Source organism: Aulonocara stuartgranti (assembly GCF_965226115.1).
Source record: "Aulonocara stuartgranti genome assembly, chromosome: 1".
NCBI classification, from domain to species: domain Eukaryota; kingdom Metazoa; phylum Chordata; class Actinopteri; order Cichliformes; family Cichlidae; genus Aulonocara; species Aulonocara stuartgranti.
This window is the reverse complement of record NC_138939.1, coordinates 23,357,792-23,379,382: the sequence shown is the minus strand read 5'-3', so window position 1 is coordinate 23,379,382 and position 21,591 is coordinate 23,357,792. Positions and strand designations below refer to the sequence as shown.

At 40.2% G+C, this 21,591-nt stretch overlaps 1 protein-coding gene across 2 annotated transcripts in view; it reads left to right on the top strand.

Moving 5' to 3' along the window:
• ankrd11 (ankyrin repeat domain 11) overlaps nucleotides 1-21,591 on the top strand; it is a 117,339-nt gene that overhangs the window by 74,947 nt on the left and 20,801 nt on the right. For both annotated transcript variants that reach the window (XM_082528284.1, XM_082528283.1), the window contains exons 3-4: nucleotides 12,722-12,867; nucleotides 20,522-20,654. In XM_082528284.1, coding sequence (XP_082384410.1) covers nucleotides 12,781-12,867; nucleotides 20,522-20,654 — 220 coding nt within the window. In that variant the 5' untranslated portion in view covers nucleotides 12,722-12,780. The remainder of the gene's footprint in view (nucleotides 1-12,721; nucleotides 12,868-20,521; nucleotides 20,655-21,591) is intronic.

Here is a 21,591-nt window from a genome sequence, read left to right as displayed (position 1 = left end):
ACAGGCTGTGTACTCTGGTAACTTGATAGTTAAATAGCAATTCACAGCTTTTTTTTCATGTAGGAGCTTATTTTAGGTTTTAAAAATAAATTAGTAAACAGTCTAATAGGTGCTGACGCACTAAATACTCCAAAAATATTAATTAGATTGTCAGCTCTCTCAAATGTATATAATGCTTCAGAAATTGCATTGCAGCAGAATGAAAATTACATGTTTCAGGCTGTAGCCTTCGTCAGCTTGGTTTAAAAAGAAATTAAGCCAAATAGGAGGTTTTGTATTCGTTTTGCAACAAACAAGCATGTGCGCATGCATGTTTAGAGGGAGAACTCTGCAGTTGTTTGTTGCTCGGCTGACAGAGGCTTGTTGGAGTATTTTTACATGTGACAGAAACACATTTTAACCCTGGTGTCCAGTTCAAGTGTAGAAAACAAAATTAATTTCACTTAAATCAATGAAGATTGATTCCTTTTGGCACTTTATGTTAAGAAAACACGAAACAGTGAAGTTGTGATGTAAAAAGGCACACTTGGAAAAAACAAACAAAAAACCGTCTCAAGTGCACAAAATAAAGAACGTGCAGTGAAACTGTTACTGTTGTAATCATCTACAGTCCTACAGCAGGCAGATCCAGTAGCTGCCAAAAACACAGTCACATGTCTGTGTAATCTGCCCCGTAGCTGCTTCTTCAATAATTTTATCACAGTTGCATTGCGGCATTCAGACCGCTTTAAATTGGGAACACTTTTCAGATGACAGTTTATACATTTGTGTGTGTGTGTGTGTGAGACATAATGATGCTCATCTGTGGAAAGGTCATATCCCCCCTCTGTGCCTCTCCTCCCTTTCCTTTCTCCCACTCTGTTCATTATCTATCCAGGCTCACTCCCTCTCCTCTGCATTTATTTTTACCTCCTCACGTAATCCTTAATTAATGTAGATCCAGTCACCGTGCCTCACATTTTACTATCGTACACTCTTACTTGTGTACATATACACTCATTCATTCATGTGCTCTCACGCAGGCACACGGCAGACATAAATTCAGTCACGCACATCTTAATGTGCTGCGCGTTTTATAAGAATAAATCCTGGTGGCTGCATTTCTCTTAGAGCTAAATTTTATATCGCACAGCCATCATGTCATGGGTTCCAATCTGGCTTGGGACACCTCACTCATCACCTTCCTCATTTTCCAGATGGCCCAAGCTAACAAATAATCAACAGCGGACACTTTATGTGGTACCGTCGTGGCTTTTCGTGGACACAAATTGAGAACCGTAGAATAAGTCTGCATTGATCTTATCAATGCTGGAATAAAAATGTCACTATTCTTTTTCCCTTGCAGTCTAGGTTATGTGACCTGGCCCTTTTGTTATTTAGTAGTAAAACTGCTTTGAGTAAGAGAAGATTAATTAACATTTTTCTACACGGATACTCAGGAAATCCATTAGAAAGCAGACTTCATTAAATTCATCTGACTTTAAACCAAGCTGGCATTTACACGTCATTATAGCACATCTGCAGCAAATCTTCGGTTTTAGTGGTTTTATGATAAGTTTAACAGGAATCATATACTTCAAACGATACTTGCAGAAGTTGTTTCCTTTGAGAAACGCGCGCAACCAACGTTGCCAATTTATTATTGATGCTGTGGTGTAGGAAAACCATTCCATGTGCTTAAAAAAAAAAAAGAAAGAAAGAAATTGAGCATCCCTAACATGAAGTAACCACCCTAAGCAATGTACATTAAACCCATGCAGTTTTAAACTGATGAAGGGAATGCAAAACGCTGTGCATTATGTATGAGGGAGGGGCTGCACTTCAGCATGTGGTCTTAACCCCCGGTGCTTGCTGTGATGCTTTAAATTAAATCTAAAGAAACTACACTCGTGAATATGACTTTGGAGTTGCTTGGTCATAGTTTCCTGTTTTACTGGCATCTCTTGTGTTATTTTCAGTCAGTGTTCATGTTACTATAGCTCTGCGTAGCACAGTGAGGATTTTTTTGTTTACATGTGATATGTTGCACAGTAGTTTCACTTAACATATTGTTTTAATTCTGCCTACACACTTCTGCTTATCAGATGCTGTTTTTATTGAATCTTGTGCTGCTCATTACTTTGTTTGTAACTGAAACATTGCCTCATTTCCATGCTCAGGAATAGGGTGACCTTCATTCAAGGAATACTGTACATACACTGCTAGCTGACGTAGCTTGACTTTGCTGTGAACTTTGTTGCGGTCACCAGTAGATTAAAGATTTGATAGAAATCAAACTGACAGTATAGTTGGCATACTGTCAGTCTGTTGTATGAATTCAATACAGGAGCAGAATTTCTGAAAGATTAAAGGTGTTTCTTGATACTTTAATGTTGTAAATTTGTTTTGGTTTTTTTGGTTTTCTTATTAGGGCCCATTTTTGACCAGTAATCAAACCCTGCAGATAAATGGGTTTGTATTTGGTTTTGAAAGACAGACTGTGTTGCATGAATTATTGTTAACTGGGAAAGCTTACATTGTAAAATATTTAGCACTTGTGTTGGCTCGTGTATGTCTGTGTGTGTGCAATTGTCCAGGCATTGATGGGTAATTCACAGACCTTTCTCAAAGACTACATCTAAAATGTTCAACATCAAAAACATGGAATAGCAGGTATACTGGGCTACTCTTGCTTGTGTTTCTGCTATCTTTCTCACAAAGTGGAGTTGAGAGAAGTAATATCAAAATAATATAATTAAAACAGCCATTGTGATTTCTTCCAGTTTGTAGCGTACTCTATGGTAGGGCTGCCACGATTACGTCGACTATCAAAATCGTCAACAACTAATTTAGTAGTCGACGCATCGTTTGAAGCTTTGTAAGATCCCAAAAGATGCAGGAATAAGTAGTAGGATTTAAGAGTGTAATAACAGACTGAAACAGAAGATGGTAGATGTGTCCAAATTCAGGAACCGCATCCTCCTGTGCCCGCATTTGTAGGCCAATTATGTTACAGCGACACAATGAAGATTGTCCAAATTCGAAGTCTCCGACAAATGCGTCCTTTATTTCCCCAGATTTGAAAGATGGGTCAGGTGTATACTTCGTGGCCCAACCTATCCCAGAATTCATAGCGCGGCCCTGCTCAGTTTCCAAGAATGGCGGAAGCTAGTTAGTTTTAATATTACTCTTTCTGGGTCACAAAATAAACTTTTAACATATTTTCAAGCGAGAATGTAGCTGTTTAAACTTCAAATATCTGCCACCACATATTTTCAAAAGCGCTCCGACGTTTTCGGAGACGTCTGTTACCCATCAGCTCGATAGCTAGCTGGGGTTCAAGGCTCACTGGAGCTGGTGAGAACACCGGACTCCCGGCAAATCGTTTTCAAACCCTACTCAGGTTAAACATATATAAGTCACTTAGATAACTTAAAATGTTATTGTTTGGCTTTTTTCAGTTTTTTTATTTGTTCCTGAGTAAATCGGTTTGGCTGAGATTAAAGTTATAGTTTTTACACAGCTGAATAAACATCAAGCAGACAACTGATTATCAGAAGTGTGAGATGCTCGGGAATATCCTCCGGTGTCCCGTTATATTTTAGAAAGCAAGGAGCAGACGGCTGAGTTTTTTAAACTCCACCAAAACAATCTGCAAATTTCATTAAAATTTAATAAACTATCATCTTGTCTTTATTTTTAGTTAGCACATACCTTAAACACTTAAAGCTGTAAGCTAATGATAGTTATATAAGAGCAGATGCTGCTGGTGCAATAAGCTGTACGTTTTACGTCCAATGGATGATGATCTGATTAGTCGACTAATCGCAAAAAAAATCGGTGACTAGTCGACTATCAAAATAAACGTTTGTGGTACAATCTATGGTCTTTCCCTGTCTTGTTCAAGAAAACTATTCAGACCAAACCTACACATGCCATCATTGGTTTTTAGCAACACACCATTGGCTTTTTCCAGGGCTCCACACTAAACTCTTGGTAGCCTCTGCATTGGTTGAATTTACATAACACCTCTTTATCCATAGACTGAGTACTACGCAAACAGACTTCAATGCGGGACTGTAAATCTGACATTTGACCACTGCTGTCTTGAGTTTTAAGTTCAATGAACTGTTACACTATGGTTGTAGCATCAGACTGTGATTTTATTTACACACAGACGACTGTGGGGCATTGTCTAGTTGGGGTTTTTTTTGTTGTTGTTGTTGTCGTCATTGGCGGGGGGTTTCAACCCCACTTGGAGGACGCATGTAGCTGTGTAGATGGCGTGTGGATGCCCAATGCGGAGGCTAGTGTTTACGCTCTGGAGACAAAATCCCTTCCACACAAGCAGACATCCATATACATATACCTTGAAGTGGTAAATATTTTGCTGCTTCATATTGGTTGTGTGTGAAATTGTCTTCATAGTGTAAGTAGTTTGATAAGTAGGAGGACTTTAATATGGATTGTTGTTGTTTTGGCCTCATTTAATGGGAGCATGAGATTCCCAAACATACTGGTATTTCCATCCATCCTGCTTAACAACCTCTCAGTCAGAGGTTTGACATGTGAAAATAAATAATGCCATGCTATATTGATAATTTTGTGCCACTTTTGTGGGTGTTTGTCATTGTTGTGATAGATCTGCAAATGTATATTGATAGGTAATGCATTAATGTTTTCCCTATTTCTCCCCCTTTTATTCTCCTGACTATTTTGCAGTGTTCAAACTAGGGCTGCAGCTACCGATTATTTTGATAGTCAGCTAATCGGCCTAATTTTTCTTTGATTGGTCAATTATTCAATGCTTATTTCAGTAACTCTTATCTCATCTTCCTGCACGCATACCTCCTGTTCTAGGGTCCAGTATATCACCTGCTCAAGCCTGCCCACTTGTGAATATTACCCTGCTGCTCTGTCCCACAGCAAATTACGAATAAAGACCTAGGAAACGTATGAATTTGAAAATAATCAAATGTATTTTTAACATTACTCCATAGGACTGTCAGAATAAAAATGAAATTAATTAAAATGTTAGGTTATACAAATTAAATTGCTAGTAGTATCTAGACACAAAAATAATGTGGAAATGGGAAACTAAATGGCTTATGGCTTATGTCCATTATTTCAAATAAAGCTTCAAATTAAATCGAAAAGATTTTATTTTCCAGTCCAAAATTACAAGTCAACAAAGTTTACAGATGAATTCACAATTGCAGAGGACATGTGGACAACAAAAAAAACAGGAGGCAGTGTAGCTACTCCTGTTTAACTATCGCATTTCAATCATTAGCTAACAAAACTGAAATGCTGAACTGCTTAGCAAGCATCCTGAGAAGCTTCCGACAAGTGAGCTAACATAAATATTACTGTACAAACATGAAGATGAAAAAGATATCAAGGCCACACACGAACTTAACTCTCTAAAACGGATCCATTCAGAGTCAACATCACAGCTCCAAGGTGCCGGCGTTTTAAATGCTCGTGGACTGCAGTAGAGCTGTCATGGACGCAAAGCTCTGCTTTCATTGTCTGCATTTAGCTTTGTTTGTTTTCTGTGAAATGCTTTCGCGGTTTTTTTTTTATCTCAATTTTCTTACATCCTCTCGGTTTGCTGTTCGTGCTACGTTCTTCTTCGTTACTATTGAGTGCAGTCTTGGCAGACGACAAAGGCGATCCTCCCCCTATAGTTTCCCGTAGTGTACTGCAGTTACAAAAATCCATTTACGTGGTTTTAGAGTATGACGCGTTGACGATGAAATTCGGCGTCAACTAATTTTTATAGTCCACGTCATGGATTATGGCGCCGAATCATTGCAGCCCTAGTTCAAATGTCAATGTAATATACAATATCTAATTTAATATCTAATATATACAAGTAATTGCTAGAAGAGGCATTGGTTAGCACATATCAGTCTGAGTGAAACATCTCTTTTTGATCAAATGAGGATCCAAAGGTCAGGGAGGGATTGAAACCTCGTTGCTTGAGGTTGATATGCAGAGGCACTCTTCTATCAATAGGCTTCCTCTCTCGGTCCACAGCTCTTTCACTGGCTTCTGATAGGCCTGCATCTGTCTCATTTGTTAGTTGCTAGGCAACAGGCCTTCTGTGTGTGTGCGCGTGTGCATGTGTGCTCACACGTTGCTGTGGCAATGTCAGGCTTTAGAGAGGGGGGGAGAAAGGGAGATGTTGAAAATAGAGAGAAAGGCAGATGAGAGAGAAGTACTCAGAGAGGTGAGAGGAAAGAAATGAGAATGAGTCAGAGCACTGATGAAGCTGAGGGACTGGAGAGGAGAGAGCCAAAATGCACTAGATTGTCGCTGGCCTTTCCTGCAGCCGAGCTGCATATATATACAGGCCTGCCACTATCTTAGCGAGGTCACTGGCAAAGACAGCGTGATTTACCAGACTGGCAGGCAGGCAGCAAGCCCTGAGCTGTTATTGGATGGAACAGAGAGGTGTAAGGGAGAGTGGACGTGCTCAGAATAGAAAATCAGACAGTGATTGGATTCCTCCCCACATCTCACTCCTCTCTTGCTCCCTGGCTCTCTCTCCTCCTAGATAATAGGACCACTCCCACTCACATTTCAGATATATTTTGTCATATCCAGATGTGGTCATCCTCAAATCAGCATTTAAGCATAACATTGACTTTAAAGTAGAGAAGGCACAAAAGATTCACATCTCATAACGTCGTATTTTACCAGAAACTTTTTTTTTTGCTGAAAATGCAAAGTAGTTAGCATATCTCATGTGTGATTTTCTATTTTTCTTTTTTAATAAAACTGTAGAAGCTTGGCCTCCACCCGCAGAAGCAGAGATAATCACAGTTCTTTAATACAGCACTATGCACAAAGTAATTCTGCGTCTTTTGTAGGCATGTATTTTCTTTTTTCGCATAATGCATCTTCTCTCTGTGCTTGTTTTTGCATTAGCACATATGGTAAATGGCCTGTATTTATATAGCGCTTTACTAGTCCCTAAGGACCCCAAAGCGCTTTACATATCCAGTCATCCACCCATTCACACACACATTCACACACTGGTGATGGCAAGCTACATTGTAGCCACAGCCACCCTGGGGTGCACTGACAGAGGCGAGGCTGCCGGACACTGGCGCCACCGGGCCCTCTGACCACCACCAGTAGGCAACGGGTGAAGTGTCTTGCCCAAGGACACAACGACCGAGACTGTCCAAGCCGGGGCTCGAACCGGCAACCTTCCGATTACAAGACGAACTCCCAACTCTTGAGCCACGATCGCCCGATTGTGCGCGTGTGTGCGTGTTCATGTGTCATTCTCTTCTTCTCTACACACGTTTATAATGAAGTGAATGGGCCCAGGTCAGGGACTGAGCAGCCAAGCTGGGCTTTGGTTGCCAGGATACAGCAGCCGAGCCAGGCTGGTTTTATTTGCACACCAAACAGGCTAGCTAGCTGCTGCTGCTGCTGTTGCTGTCTTTCTGTAGATTTATCTGCTGCATAGCATGTCAATAGACTGCAGGGTAAGCACATACATAAACTAGGGCACAATGATTTGGTACAGTTTTGTTTTGTTTTTTAGGGGGGGGGGGTTTGCTTGTTTTTTTATCTATAATTTGAAGATTTTATAATGCTTTATAATCAATAATCAATAATATTATATATATATATATATATAAAAATACAATAATATATATCAAATCTAAATAATGGGAAGCGAGGCAGAATAAATATGATTATTTGGTGTTAAATTTTAACTTAAATTCCTATTGCACCCTCAAAATTAATAAGAAAATAAAGTTCTTCATTATAAACAAACATAGATGCTTTCTCCTTGTACTCAAAATTAAGTGGTCTGCTTTTTCCAATAACTACCAAGTGTGGAAAAACTCTGTGGCTTTTTTACTGGTGAGAAATCTGTATTTGAGGTAAATAGGTTGGGGCTGAAAATGTATTTTGCATCAGCACTTTTTATGTGGAATTGTAACTGGTAAATTCACCATGAATTGTCAAATGGATAACCTAGCAGGAGATATGAGGATTTGTGCTCCCAACTAAGATCTTTATTATCTTTTAAATATAGATGCTAAAAGATGTTTTTCACCATTACATTTCTGCCAAAGGGAGTTTGTATTGCTTTACCAGTTTGTGTAATCCTCTAACGTATCACAGTATTTAGGGGTGAGTCATGCTAAATCAAGGCTGTGTCAGTATCTGTTCTTAGGCATTATTTTGAACTGGTGTCTTTGGTTGAGTACACTTGAAAGGCCTTGATCTTACTAGAGCTCTAGATCCAGAATGCAAAGAATCACAACTGCAACTCCTGAGCATCTCTGCTATGAGGACATTTGACCTGCATAACACTTGTTTCACCATTTATGATACAATGGAGAAGTCATGGCACATCTGTTAGCCAACATCAAGATACGAGTTGACTGCTTGGCAGTTTGTGTGTGTGTGTTTGTGTGCGCGGTGCTGATTCGTATCTGATTGTGCAATATGCAGCGAGGTCGATACACGCACGACGCACACAAACACGAGCACAGGCAGACACAGCAACATGCCCATCCCTGTGTGCAGCTGCTGCACTGTTCAGCTGTCAGAGTGGAAAATTTGAGGTGTGTTTTTGTGTGTACATTGAGAGTTGGGAGTGGCGCGGGGCTGGGGCAAACAATTGCTTTTCAAATCTGCACCTGTACCTCTGCTATAGTTGTTTGTGTCTTTATGTCTCTGTTTTCCCCATACATAATCAAAATTGTCTGTCTGTATTAGAGCAGCTGCTTGGTTGTGCTGGCTATGGTAGAGTTTGGTCTGTGAGCCTTTGAGGTTGAGGTGTTTTGCAGTTTTATTGCAGCAGATATATGCAATAGCATTTTCATTTATATAACGGCACTTCTTATATGCTTGATAAGAAAACTCCATGTGCGTCACTGTACACATTATCTTTAAATAGAACATTAATTTTGTATGAGCGGGCACACTAATGTCCCTTGTGCTTTAAAAGAAATAAATTCACAGCTGTGTGCCCTTTTATTAAATGCTACTGCATTTATGTCCATTCTTCTATTTTATCTGCCTTGTAGGCTTTGAAACCATTGTAAACTAACTCTTGAAGTTGACCTCATGCCAGTGCAAGTGTGCTTGTGATGTGTCCCAGTGCTTCTGCAAGTATGCACATGGTATGCTGCAATATGCTGAAGTGTTGGCCTCCATCTGACCGCAGAGGGAGTGGCTCGGGATAGAGAGGATGCTACAGGAGGATGAAGAGAGAGGGACAGGGGGCATAGAAAGAATGGTGTGTGTGTTTATTCAGGGGTGAGAGAAGCTTGGAGAGTAGTACTGGCAGGTCCTGTCCTTCATTTAGAAGAGATTGCTTCTCTGGCTCAACACTCACCACTCCTTTCTGCAGTTATCTCCATGGCCACGTCTAACTTGGCTGACGTCATGCATAATACATTAAAACTCAACAGTGCAGTGCGTGTTTTTTTTGTTTCTTTCTCCCTACCCCTGATGTCAGGGAGCGAGTCAGCAGGCAACAGTTAATTGGTTGCTTATAAACTTAAAATGTATTGCCCCGTTGATTAAAAATGTAACTACAGATGATTTGTCTCTGAAATGCATATTTTATATATCTACTTTGCAAACCCAAAAGTTGTGAAGAGAAGAGAATTGAAATGGGACACCGTTACAACAAACACATTTGACAAAACTTTGTAAAACACAAACAAAAGCTAGGCTGGAAAATGTAAATGAACTGTTGAATTTAGTAACTCATACAGCCACAACAAAAACCCTCAGATTATCCTGCAGCTACTTATGAGTAACAGGACAGAGATGAGGAAGACGTGAGGACGGTTCCTCACTACAAATCGAGTGCGTTAATTAATAATTCTGGGATGTTTTGGTTGAACAGCCCTCTTCGTGTTATGTCACAAGTAGCTAAGGGATTTGTTCTAAAATTATCCTTTTAATTTATTATTAACTTTCTTGTGTGCTCTGTAACCCTGTCTTTCGTTGCCTTAAACTCAGGTCATGGTCTTGTGTCGTGACATTCCATTGAAAAAAAAAAATTTCTTCTTCCAGTTTGGAAGTCCCTTAGGTTTTTGCCAGAAAGTTTAACTTTGATCTCACATGTCCACAGAATATTATCTAGCAACATTATCCAGCAAGTCTTGTGAAATATCTGGAGAGTCTTTTCAGATGTGCTGCGATGTCCTGATATGAACACCATTCTTATTCAGTGTTTCTTCTTATTGTGGACAAGTTGTCGAGATTTGTGCAGTTGTTCTGCTGTTACCTTTTGGTCTTTTTTCACCTAATTTGGGATTATTTTTGGTGTGCTCTTTACAGGACGCCCATTCCCAGGTAGTGGACCTGAATTCTAGCCATTTGTAAATGCTTCTAGCCTGAAAATGTAGTAGCAATCTTGCCATGGTTCACATCAACTGATCTCTCTCGAAAAGACACGGCTTTGACAGTAATCAGACTTTGTATGCCTTTATTTATAGGGAGTGACACCTCTTAAGCCACACTTACAATCTCATCTCCTTAATTGGAACACCTGACACCAAGTAGGTTTAGGCAAAGTCAGTGGCACAAAAGTGTACCGTGTGGAATTTCTCAGTGTGTTTTATCATATTGCATTTGTCTCCGGTTTGAAGGCCGCGTTTTATGACTAATCAATGTAGAAATCCTGATCATTCCTTATGGGTCACCAATGTTTCTGGCACCTTAAAGATAGCAAATGCTTAAACTTCTTTTCAACCGTTAACACCTGAAAGTTGTTTTGTTCGCTGGCCTAGATTACTATTCAGCACCACTTTAACGCACTCCCACTATATGCAAGCTCATGATCACTTACATTTCTGAATATGTAGATAAAACCCACCAAGTAATTGAGTGGGAGTAGTTTTTGCAGTGGTTGCCAAGTTAGTAATGTCTGGTTTCCATTACACATCATCTTATAAAGGCTGAAATTAAACTAAATAGTGTAATGTTAATCAAACACTCATTTTCTTTAGTAATGTTGAATGAATTTGCAGTTTGTTCTTGGAGAAAATGACTTTGTCTGTTGGTTGTAAAACATCCCAAAGTGACATTTTGTAGAAATCTTGTATGTACACTCATAAATGGACATATGAAATTAATCAACTGTTCAGCGGCGAAACACAGACACACTGTCAGCAGATATTGGGTGTCTTGTTATTGGCATGAAATTACACAGGAAATGATGCCCCTTGGTTTTGAACAGGGTTTCCTCTCCATGTGTGCCTTTGTGTGACTGCAAGCTTGCAAACAGCATTTTCTTGTGTTTCACATATCAGCGAAATGCTCGGTTGCTATTATCATCTATCATAGTAGTCCCAAAATAGTGCAGATTATTGTTCTAGAAGCCTCGCTGACCCAGTTTAATGTGTGTGTCTGTGCGTGGCTGCAGTGTTTGTTTATTTCTGAGAGCGGTCGACCTTCCTGTCACTTTGTTTGGTGTGGTGAGAGGTGGGAGTTGAGGGAGATTGCAGCAAGTGCCTACCAGTAGCAAAGAGGGACTAACAATGAACTGTGAGGAAGGTGCCTGTGGTTTGCTGTGTTTCTCATGTCTTATTCTTTACAGCTGTAAAGGGGGTCAGCACGTCCACTGCAGTTGTGTGCCTATCTGGTTGGCTGGCTGGCTGTCTTGACTTGACTGACTTGCCTGGAAGGATATAAATAGCAGTCTTTGAATAGGATAACTGCAGAGCGAAGGGAAGAAGGGTGGGGGGAGGGGAGTGGAGTGGAGATGGAAGTGGCGCCAGGGAAGATAGGAGTGCCAGTGTCTCAAAGTAGAGGGAAAAAATAATGCAGCCATGGCCTCATCTGTTCACTCACTCAGTCAGTCACAGGGATGATCACATTTGGACGCACTCTTTAGAGAAAGTACATTACAGAGGAGAGAATTGAGGAAAGGAATGTATGATTAATTCATGGCCCTGTGAAGCAGGCGGCCATGAAGGAAAGGCAGTGGATAGTAATGCACATATTGTTGTGTACTTGCACGTAAGGCAAAGTAGACACTAAGAACACAGAGGACAATAAACTGTACAGAACTCTCATGGTTTATTGTGAATTTACAATAAAACCACTTATACCAGAGATGATTGTTTTTGTTGTTGTTGCTGTAATACAATGGATCACCTTCCTTAGTCACTATGGCAAGGATGCCATAAATTAGTACAGGGTAAAGCCCACAATTACAAGGGCTGGCTAGCTTTGGCGGTAAGTAGCTGTTTGGGTTTTTGTTGAGACGTGCCGGTTAAATTTCTAAAGACATTCCTCAGCTGTTCCAAGGCCCACAACATGTGCATTATGCAATATCTTGGACATAGTCTGCCCTGTTGTCATTCCCAAATTCTAGTATGTCAGCACTTAAGATGTAGCTGATATGAATAGCATGCCTCTGTTAAAAGTAATTGTACTTTGATTGGGTTTACACTTAACAGAGATTTCTAACAACTTTTTTTAAGTATTCAGGCGGCTCTTACTGCTCTTTGGGTTCTGCCTGGTGAACAGATAAGCCCTTTGCCTGCCACAGCTGCAGCTCTCCTCCCTCTTTAAATGCTCTTCCTCCAGAGCCAGGGGTGTAATGGTTGAAAGTGGAGTGCTTGATGTACCACTAATGGCTGCATCGTCTGGCAGTGTGTAAATGTGTTTTCAATGAAACGTCAGGTGCTAAACTCCCCCTCCCCTCCATCCACACACCATTTTGTTTTTCTCTTTGTTCCAGACGGTTGATGACGATGCAATGGCAGCGTGAATGAAGCTTGGCGTGGGGAGAGCTGAACGATGCCCAAAGGTGGGGGTTCTAAAACCCCCCAGCTGGACCACTTCCCACTCAACACCGACATGGTGGAAAAGCAAGGTGGGAAAAAGGTAAGATTGAAAAGCATACAGTAAACACAGTGCACAGCAACAAAGCCTGTTTCACTTGGAGAAACATGAGTTAAAGTAATGACAAAATTAGTTTTAGATTGGGGTTTAGATCATCATTGAACTGAATGACAAAGACACGTGGTCTTCAGCAGAAATCATTTACTCCCTTTAAACAGCACTTTCTGACCTTTTGGTCATAAACCTGAGACGCTCACATCAGTTTAGTTATTTAGTAATTACCAGTTTATCTCCGTAAGCTTGACAGTTCCTTACGCAACATCAAAAAGATTTCTGTCCCAAACTAATGTTGTTGTTTACCAGTCACACCATGCTTTGCATTGGCTCTGTGGACCAGCTGGAGGCAGGTTCTGACTTGTCAGCTTACAGAGCTCATCTCAAATGTACTGTGGAGTAGAGCAATGTATGTGTTGCATCACTCTGCAATTTATAGGTATTTACTTTTAGTTTAACAACCAAAGTAATGAGTAGAATGTAGTGTGTAAATGAAATAATTAAAAAGAGTAAGATTCTTCTTTGCACATTTGATTGTATGGTAAGCTCTGTCCCAGCTCATTCCATGGAAATATAAATATTGATGTATGTTTCTAGGGGTGTGCTGTTCCCATATTTCAGACTGGTTTTTGGTGATCTTTGGTGGTCTTGTTCAGGCTTTGCTTTGCCACACCTCAGCTGTAGCGTGTTGGTTGCTAGCCAGAGTGAATTTAAAAGCAAAGCAATATGGTTTAGAAGTATTTTACACTTGCTACACCAATAGTTGTTGTTGTTTTGGGGTTTGTTTGTTTTTTATAAATGTTTGCAAAAGTTTTTTAGTTAACCACAAACGGGTCAAGTGAGTTGATACAGCTAAAAACTTGTCTTTAGTTCAATCAAAGAGACATCATAAAAATTGCTTCATTTAAGCCGTATCCTGTCAGCCTCATGGTAAGCGCATGTATGTGCAGGAAGACGAGCAACCAGTGCAGCTGTAAGAGCATTATGCAGCAACCTAATGAGATTAGTGCAAAAAATTTAAAAGAACGACCCAAATACATTTTTATTTTTCATTTGATTTACAGTGGGGCAAAAAAGTATTTAGTCAGCCACCGATTGTGCAAGTTCCCCCACCTAAAATGATGACAGAGGTCAGTAATTTGCACCAGAGGTACACTTCAACTGTGAGAGACAGAATGTGAAAAAAAAATCCATGAATCCACATGGTAGGATTTGTAAAGAATTTATTCGTAAATCAGGGTGGAAAATAAGTATTTGGTCAATAACAAAAATACAACTCAATACTTTGTAACATAACCTTTGTTGGCAATAACAGAGGTCAAACGTTTACTATAGGTCTTTACCAGGTTTGCACACACAGTAGCTGGTATTTTGGCCCATTCCTCCATGCAGATCTTCTCGAGAGCAGTGATGTTTTGGGGCTGTCGCCGAGCAACACGGACTTTCAACTCCCGCCACAGATTTTCTATGGGGTTGAGGTCTGGAGACTGGCTAGGCCACTCCAGGACTTTCAAATGCTTCTTACGGAGCCACTCCTTTGTTGCCCGGGCGGTGTGTTTTAGATCATTGTCATGTTGGAAGACCCAGCCTCGTTTCATCTTCAAAGTTCTCACTGATGGAAGGAGGTTTTGGCTCAAAATCTCACGATACATGGCCCCATTCATTCTGTCCTTAACACGGATCAGTCGTCCTGTCCCCTTGGCAGAAAAACAGCCCCATAGCATGATGTTTCCACCCCCATGCTTCACAGTAGGTATGGTGTTCTTGGGATGCAACTCAGTATTCTTCTTCCTCCAAACACGACGAGTTGAGTTTATACCAAAAGTTCTACTTTGGTTTCATCTGACCACATGACATTCTCCCAATCCTCTGCTGTATCATCCATGTGCTCTCTGGCAAACTTCAGACGGGCCTGGACATGCACTGGCTTCAGCAGCGGAACACGTCTGGCACTGCGGGATTTGATTCCCTGCCGTTGTAGTGTGTTACTGATGGTGACCTTTGTTACTTTGGTCCCAGCTCTCTGCAGGTCATTCACCAGGTCCCCCCGTGTGGTTCTGGGATCTTTGCTCACCGTTCTCATGATCATTTTGACCCCACGGGATGAGATCTTGCGTGGAGCCCCAGATCGAGGGAGATTATCAGTGGTCTTGTATGTCTTCCATTTTCTGATGATTGCTCCCACAGTTGATTTTTTTCACACCAAGCTGCTTGCCTATTGTAGATTCACTCTTCCCAGTCTGGTGCAGGTCTACAATACTTTTCCTGGTGTCCTTCGAAAGCTCTTTGGTCTTGGCCATGGCGGAGTTTGGAGTCTGACTGTTTGAGGCTGTGGACAGGTGTCTTTTATACAGATGATGAGTTCAAACAGGTGCCATTCATACAGGTAACGAGTGGGGGACAGAAAAGCTTTTTACAGACGACGTTACAGGTCTGTGAGAGCCAGAGGTTTTCCTTGTTTGAGGTGACCAAATACTTATTTTCCACCCTGATTTACGAATAAATTCTTTACAAATCCTACCATGTGGATTCATGGATTTTTTTTTTTCACATTCTGTCTCTCACAGTTGAAGTGTACCTCTGGTGCAAATTACTGACCTCTGTCATCATTTTAAGTGGGGGAACTTGCACAATCGGTGGCTGACTAAATACTTTTTTGCCCCACTGTATCTCTTTGCTGTTTTACTGTTGTTGTTTGTTATTTCACTAAAAACAGCCAATTCAGCTAATTTATAGTTGCGGATGTATTTATTTGTTGCATTTAATTTTTCTAAGTCGGAAAAGATAGCGTTGACTCAAGACTGATGTTGCCTTACACATATAGATCCCCAGTTGTTTCCCAAGTATAAAAATACAGTGTAATAATTCAACACACTCACTGGATCGCTACTAGGTATCAGCAGATACCCAAAGCCAGGGTACTGTAGAAGAACGTAAGATATCTGATTGGTTTTTATTCTGTTTTTTGCAAATGTCATTTGACTCCATGACATGGAAATGGGGCAAAAGTGAAACCTGTGCATAGTTATGCACTGTCCCCTCTCTGACAACATGGGCTATCAAAATAGGTATGTTCAAATCACATGAATGCATAAGTACTGGTATGTGCAAAAGTTAAATCAAACAGAAAAATGGGAATGAAGCAGATTTTTTTTTTAATTTTAATTTGAGAAGTTCATGTGTGCATGTGATGCAGTTCTGGACTTCAGACTTCTCTCTAACCTTTCTGTACATACATTATAATGTATGTTAATAAGGTGATGCTCTTTAGGTTGGGCTTTTCCCATCAGTGCAGTGTTTTACATCTTGAGCTTGTTAGAACACTAAAGTCAGTCTGGGATGACATAAATGGGATGTCCTAAATCCACTGAGGAACAGTTGCAGGTTTTTCAAGAAAAACCTCCCTGACGAGTACCTTTTAAAATACAAAAATAAAATTAAATAAAATTTCTTTCTCAAACTCACTTTAGCTTACTGCCTAAAATGTTTAAGTGTTACTATATATCAGGCGTAGGAAGCTTACTATAAGGCATCAAATCTCTGTCTGTCTTTTTTTGCACAATCAGGAGTTCAGCAACGAAACCTGCAACACAGATGAACGTTAATCTGCATCCACACTGTTCACTAAAACTTTGAAATTGGTGCTTAGTTCCCTTGATAACCCTATATGTTTTTACTACCAGGTCATATGTTAAACACCAGTTTGTTTTACTCTCATTAGTAGTTGCTTGACTCACTTGCCTTGAAGTTGAAAATGGTTTATCTCAGGTCCCTGCCAGTGGTTATTTCTTTATTGCATATTATGACATTAACATGCTACCTAGTAACCACTTACCAACAGGCTAAAACAACCCTTTTTAAGATCATATGTAACACCTAATAAAAGTATCCCATTATTTTTAATTTCATAACGGTAACATCTAATTTATAGCCACAAAGCATTACACTCATGTTACTTGGTTTGGCAACCAAACAACAGACTAAAATCACAGACCAAACCATACTGTAGCTTGGGCACCAGCATGTACTAGTCATCAACTCATGATAGGTTGTGATTCCCCCTCCCTGACTTTTTTCTTGTTGATGTTGGTTAATGTCTCTTTACTTGACTTGTACAGATTTTATAAGTGTCGCCACAATAAGTGGTGTAAAGTTGTGATTTAGTAGGGGAATCTATATAGACTGCATGCTTACTTTAATAAAAAATTTGCATTTGGTATGTGTACTGTATTGCAAGACAAATGATACAATATATTGTGGTATGAATACTTTATTCCACCAGTCCTGCATATTTGCTATATTTTGTTTTCTTCTTGCCACATCTTCGACTGAGCTATTATTTAATACAACATACCTGCGCAGGTCTTTGTACTTGCGTAATCTTCTTACTCTCAGTTGTATCTTGTAGTTATTAATGATTGATAACAGCTCGACGGAGATTCCTTTTAATTAAACTATAGTTCTTGCATTTGACTTCAGCACAAATGCTTAATTAAATAATGGACTATTGCATAATAGACTTGGGTTCAGTGTTTGTTGTCTTAAAAAGCCCTAAGTCACATGTCTGAAGTGCTTTTGAATTGGTGTCACCTTATTGCCCAGTTATGACGTATTCACTACCTTGAATTTGACACAGATACTGTCGTCACTGTTTGTGTTGGAACAAAGTTTTGGGCGCAGCTTGATGATGTCATGTGTGTACTAACTGTTCAGCTACCAGCAGCAGCTCTGAGAGGTGTAGAAAGCAGAGGTACAGCTTATGCAGGCATGGATTTACAACCCTCTGCAAAGGATTGCATCAGACTCTGGTATGGAGGGAGGGAGGGAAAGAACCGAACAGGGGTGGGTGGAAAACTGAGTGAGACGAAGAGAGCACGCATTGCTAGGAGACCACCAAACAGGGTGTCGTGTGAAGGCAGATCAGAGGAAAGTCTTGAGTTGTCAAAGCTTTGCTTACACTTAATTCTCCAAAATCAACCCGGTTGAACTTTAGAGATTTGAGTTGGTGAATTGACCATTTTTCCCCAGTCCAGTTAACCAGAGCTATATGATGGTTCTTTTGTTTGTTTGTTTGCTTTAAGAAATAATTCACATAGTGTTTTCCATGCTTAAGATGTACTGTAGCTTTAAACGTATGCATCATAATTTCGCTCAAATGGTGTGTTCTCTCTTTGTGGGAGTGAGCGGGGATGCAGACGGGCAGACAGAAAGATCAGCTCATTGTAGCTACACTGTTTGTCTCTACTGTACCATGACATCATGGTCTTATGACTGGGGCAGGGCAGGGGGAGGAGTTCAAAGAGTTGATACATAATAGAAAACCTGCCCTCAGGATAGAGATAGATGAGCAGGGTACTGAAGATAGGACAGAGAAATTAGGTGAATTAAAGCGTCTGTTTGTACGTTATCTCACCTCTGTCTTGCATCTTACGTTATGAGTCCTTAAACCTGTGTAGTTAACGGAGTCGTCAAACGATGATGGTGTCGTCTGAATCATACATGGAGTCATTGCTGAAATTCCAGTATTGACTACTGTATTGTAAGAGAGTACATTTAGACTTTCACGATACCGACCAGAACCTTACATGACAAATAATGTAATTATGAAAAACACTTTTCTTTTTAGGTAATATCATTTATTAAAAAAAAAAAAGATCCTTTAAAAGCATGGTATCCTTTTAATGCCACAACAATGTCCCATTTTTAGCATATAAACAGTATCAGCTCTCTTTTGTTTCATTTTATTTTTGTTGTTGTTTATGGACTGATTCTTATAGCGCTTTTCTACTCTCCTGGAGTACTCAAAGTGCTCTGTACAACACGCTGCATTCACCCATACACACCCTTTCACCCAAGCACTGTAATCTATACTGTCAGTGCATTACTGTCCTTCATACGTGTTCATACTCCGATGGATGCATTGGAGAGCAAGTCGGGGTTAGTATCTTGCCCAAGGATATTTGGCATGCATACTGGGGGAGCCAGGGATCGAACCACCAACCTTCCAATCAGCAGCTGACTTCCTCTACCTCCTTAGCATAAGCATGTAGTACATTAAATATAGAAACCTAAATACATGAGTCATGACTTAAATCCCTGATAAACCCACCACAGTGGTCGCAATGATCACGGCCCCAATCTTGTCTCACAGTCACTCACATTTATACCCACCGTTAAGGCGCAGGAAACCACTGCAGTATTCTCCTGAGCGATAGGTGTCACCACTCAGACAATATCGCCACAGAAGAAGTAGTCAAAACACGGAAGCAAAGACTTTGTCGGGTGTTGTTTTGCAAAGGTTTTTCCACACAATCGTACACTCGTGTCTTCAACCCAGCTGCGGCAGCCACGGCACAACGTGCCAGGTTACAAAGATCTTGAGGTGCACAAATGGCCAAAGCGCTGCAAAGTGTCACACAACACACTATGTGATGTCAAAATCAGCACGCAAAATATCAAGCATAATAGGTCCATTACTGGGGGACACGTTAAAAACATTTTTTGTTACACAGATGCAACACTTGTCTTTTAATATTGTGTTTTTGTCATCTACAAATATCTCTAAGTGTCCACTTTGAATTGATTCCTAATGTATTGCAATTAGGAATGCAGCGTATGGCTTTGACTTCATATATTTGCTCAGTGAGAAGCTACTGCTTTCCTCTTTAAAAATAATTCTGTGTTGAATTCTGTGTATTCTAGTTAAAAATGTATATAAATTAATAATGAATAATTGTTAGTAGCTCATTGTAAGAGATACAAACCCAGCTTCAGTTCCATTCCCAAGCCTGGATAAATGAAACGGCTGCATTAGGAAGGGCATCCAGCGTAAAATCTGTGCCAAATCACATATGTGCATCCATCAGCTGTGGCGACTCCTAAAGAAAGGGACCAACATAAAGTAGCTTTAATAATGAATAATTATTTACTGCTACCACACAAGAAACTATTATGAAGATGTCTACAAGTTGTTTATGATGTCATCTTCCACTGTTTGTGGTCTGTGGGGGTCTTTTTGTTTGTTTTTAAAAAAGGTATTCTGGATAAATTAGTTTGCATGAGCACCCAAACACAGAACAACCGTTAAGTTAAGCTGGGCAAACACATAAGTATTTACATCTGTTGATAGCAGATACACAGGGGTTTGTGATTGTTTCCAGCAGCTGTAGACCACAGAGCCAAGCCGGCGTCAGCTTAGCCTCCTCTCCCTGTGCCTGGCTCTTTTACTGTGGCCAGGAATCTAGGAGGAAACTCTGGAAAAACTTTTGCTTTGAGAAGCTCTTAATAGCTAGAAGAGTCAGGCCAGTGAATTCAGTAGGAAGGTATAGCCAGAGACATTATGAAAGAGGGACACGGCGACTTAAAAATATGGTGGTAGATGTATAACCTCCAGGGGGGAAAAGCTTTTTATAAACGGAGTTTGCGGTCAGCAAACTTGTGCAGTCTTTTATCAGATGTTATTTCCTGGTGACCATTGAAATTAAAGTTAATTTAATTAATGCTTCAAAATGTGCCTGAGGGTGTTTTCAAGGTGGCAGCTGAGTCAGGAATTGCTTCTAGGACTTTAAAGTAAGGTAGACAAATAAAGTGCACTGCTCTGATGAAGACACTTGCTCACCCCAGTGTTTTGTTGCTTTCACAGGATAAGGTGTTATCAAACAAGACTCCCAAATTGGATCGCAATGATGGGGTCAAAGAGATGAAAGAAAAGGCCTCTAAAAGGAAGCTGCCCTTCACTGCTGGAGCAAATGGAGACCAGAAAGATTCTGACTCAGGTAAGGCTGTATTGCTGTGTGTTTACGCTCATGTTTCTGCATCTCGATCACCTTGTGACTTTGTATAGACTCAACTGGTTCTTATATAGCGCTTTTCTACTCTACCTGAGCACTCAGTGCGGAAATCAAAGAGAACGGAGAGTAGTTAGCACTGGTGTGCGAACAGGGCTTGACCTATGTGAAGTGAAAGTGCTCCCAACTTTGAATTAGCTGGTTGTTTGAGAATCAAGGAGTTTGTACCTACAATCATAGTCTAAAAGGAGAGGAAGACCACACAAAATCATGATCCAATTAAGTGGGGATTTGGGCAACATACAAGCCTGACCAGGCCTGGGTTTGGTAAGGCTCCAGCTGTTTTCTTTTAATTAGGGAGAGAAGGACTAGTCCTCACGCTTGTTTGACTTTGGGCTTTAAGGGTTCAGGATTTAGTTTGTTGATAATGGTCCAGCTTAGAGGCTTTGGTAACAGTCTTCATCAGCACTGGGTGAGTTGCTAAATTGGTTCATGTTCAGTGTTTACACTTGGGGAAAAAACCTTTCCTCTCCACACACAAGAGGAAAACTACAAGTATGCAACAGATGACTGTTAGGGCATGAGGATGTGTTTAGCAAGATTGGACAAGTATTTTGTAAACACATAATGTTGTATGTGATTACTCCTCAACTTAAGCAAATTATAAATAAATTAAAAAGTTTGAGAGGCTGTAATATGTCTTAAATCTCTGGACATTTGTGTATGTGTGTTCTTCACTTCCATTTAAGTTGCAAGATTATTTCATGTTCTTCTTCACAAATGTTTACTTGTTGTGCATTAATATTCTAATCTCTTCTGCTGAATTCATTTTATTTATCCATTAGTTTTTTTTTATCTTGAGATAATCTTCACCCTACCTCAATCACACGAGATGCGAAATCTAAAGACGGGAACATTAGCTGGA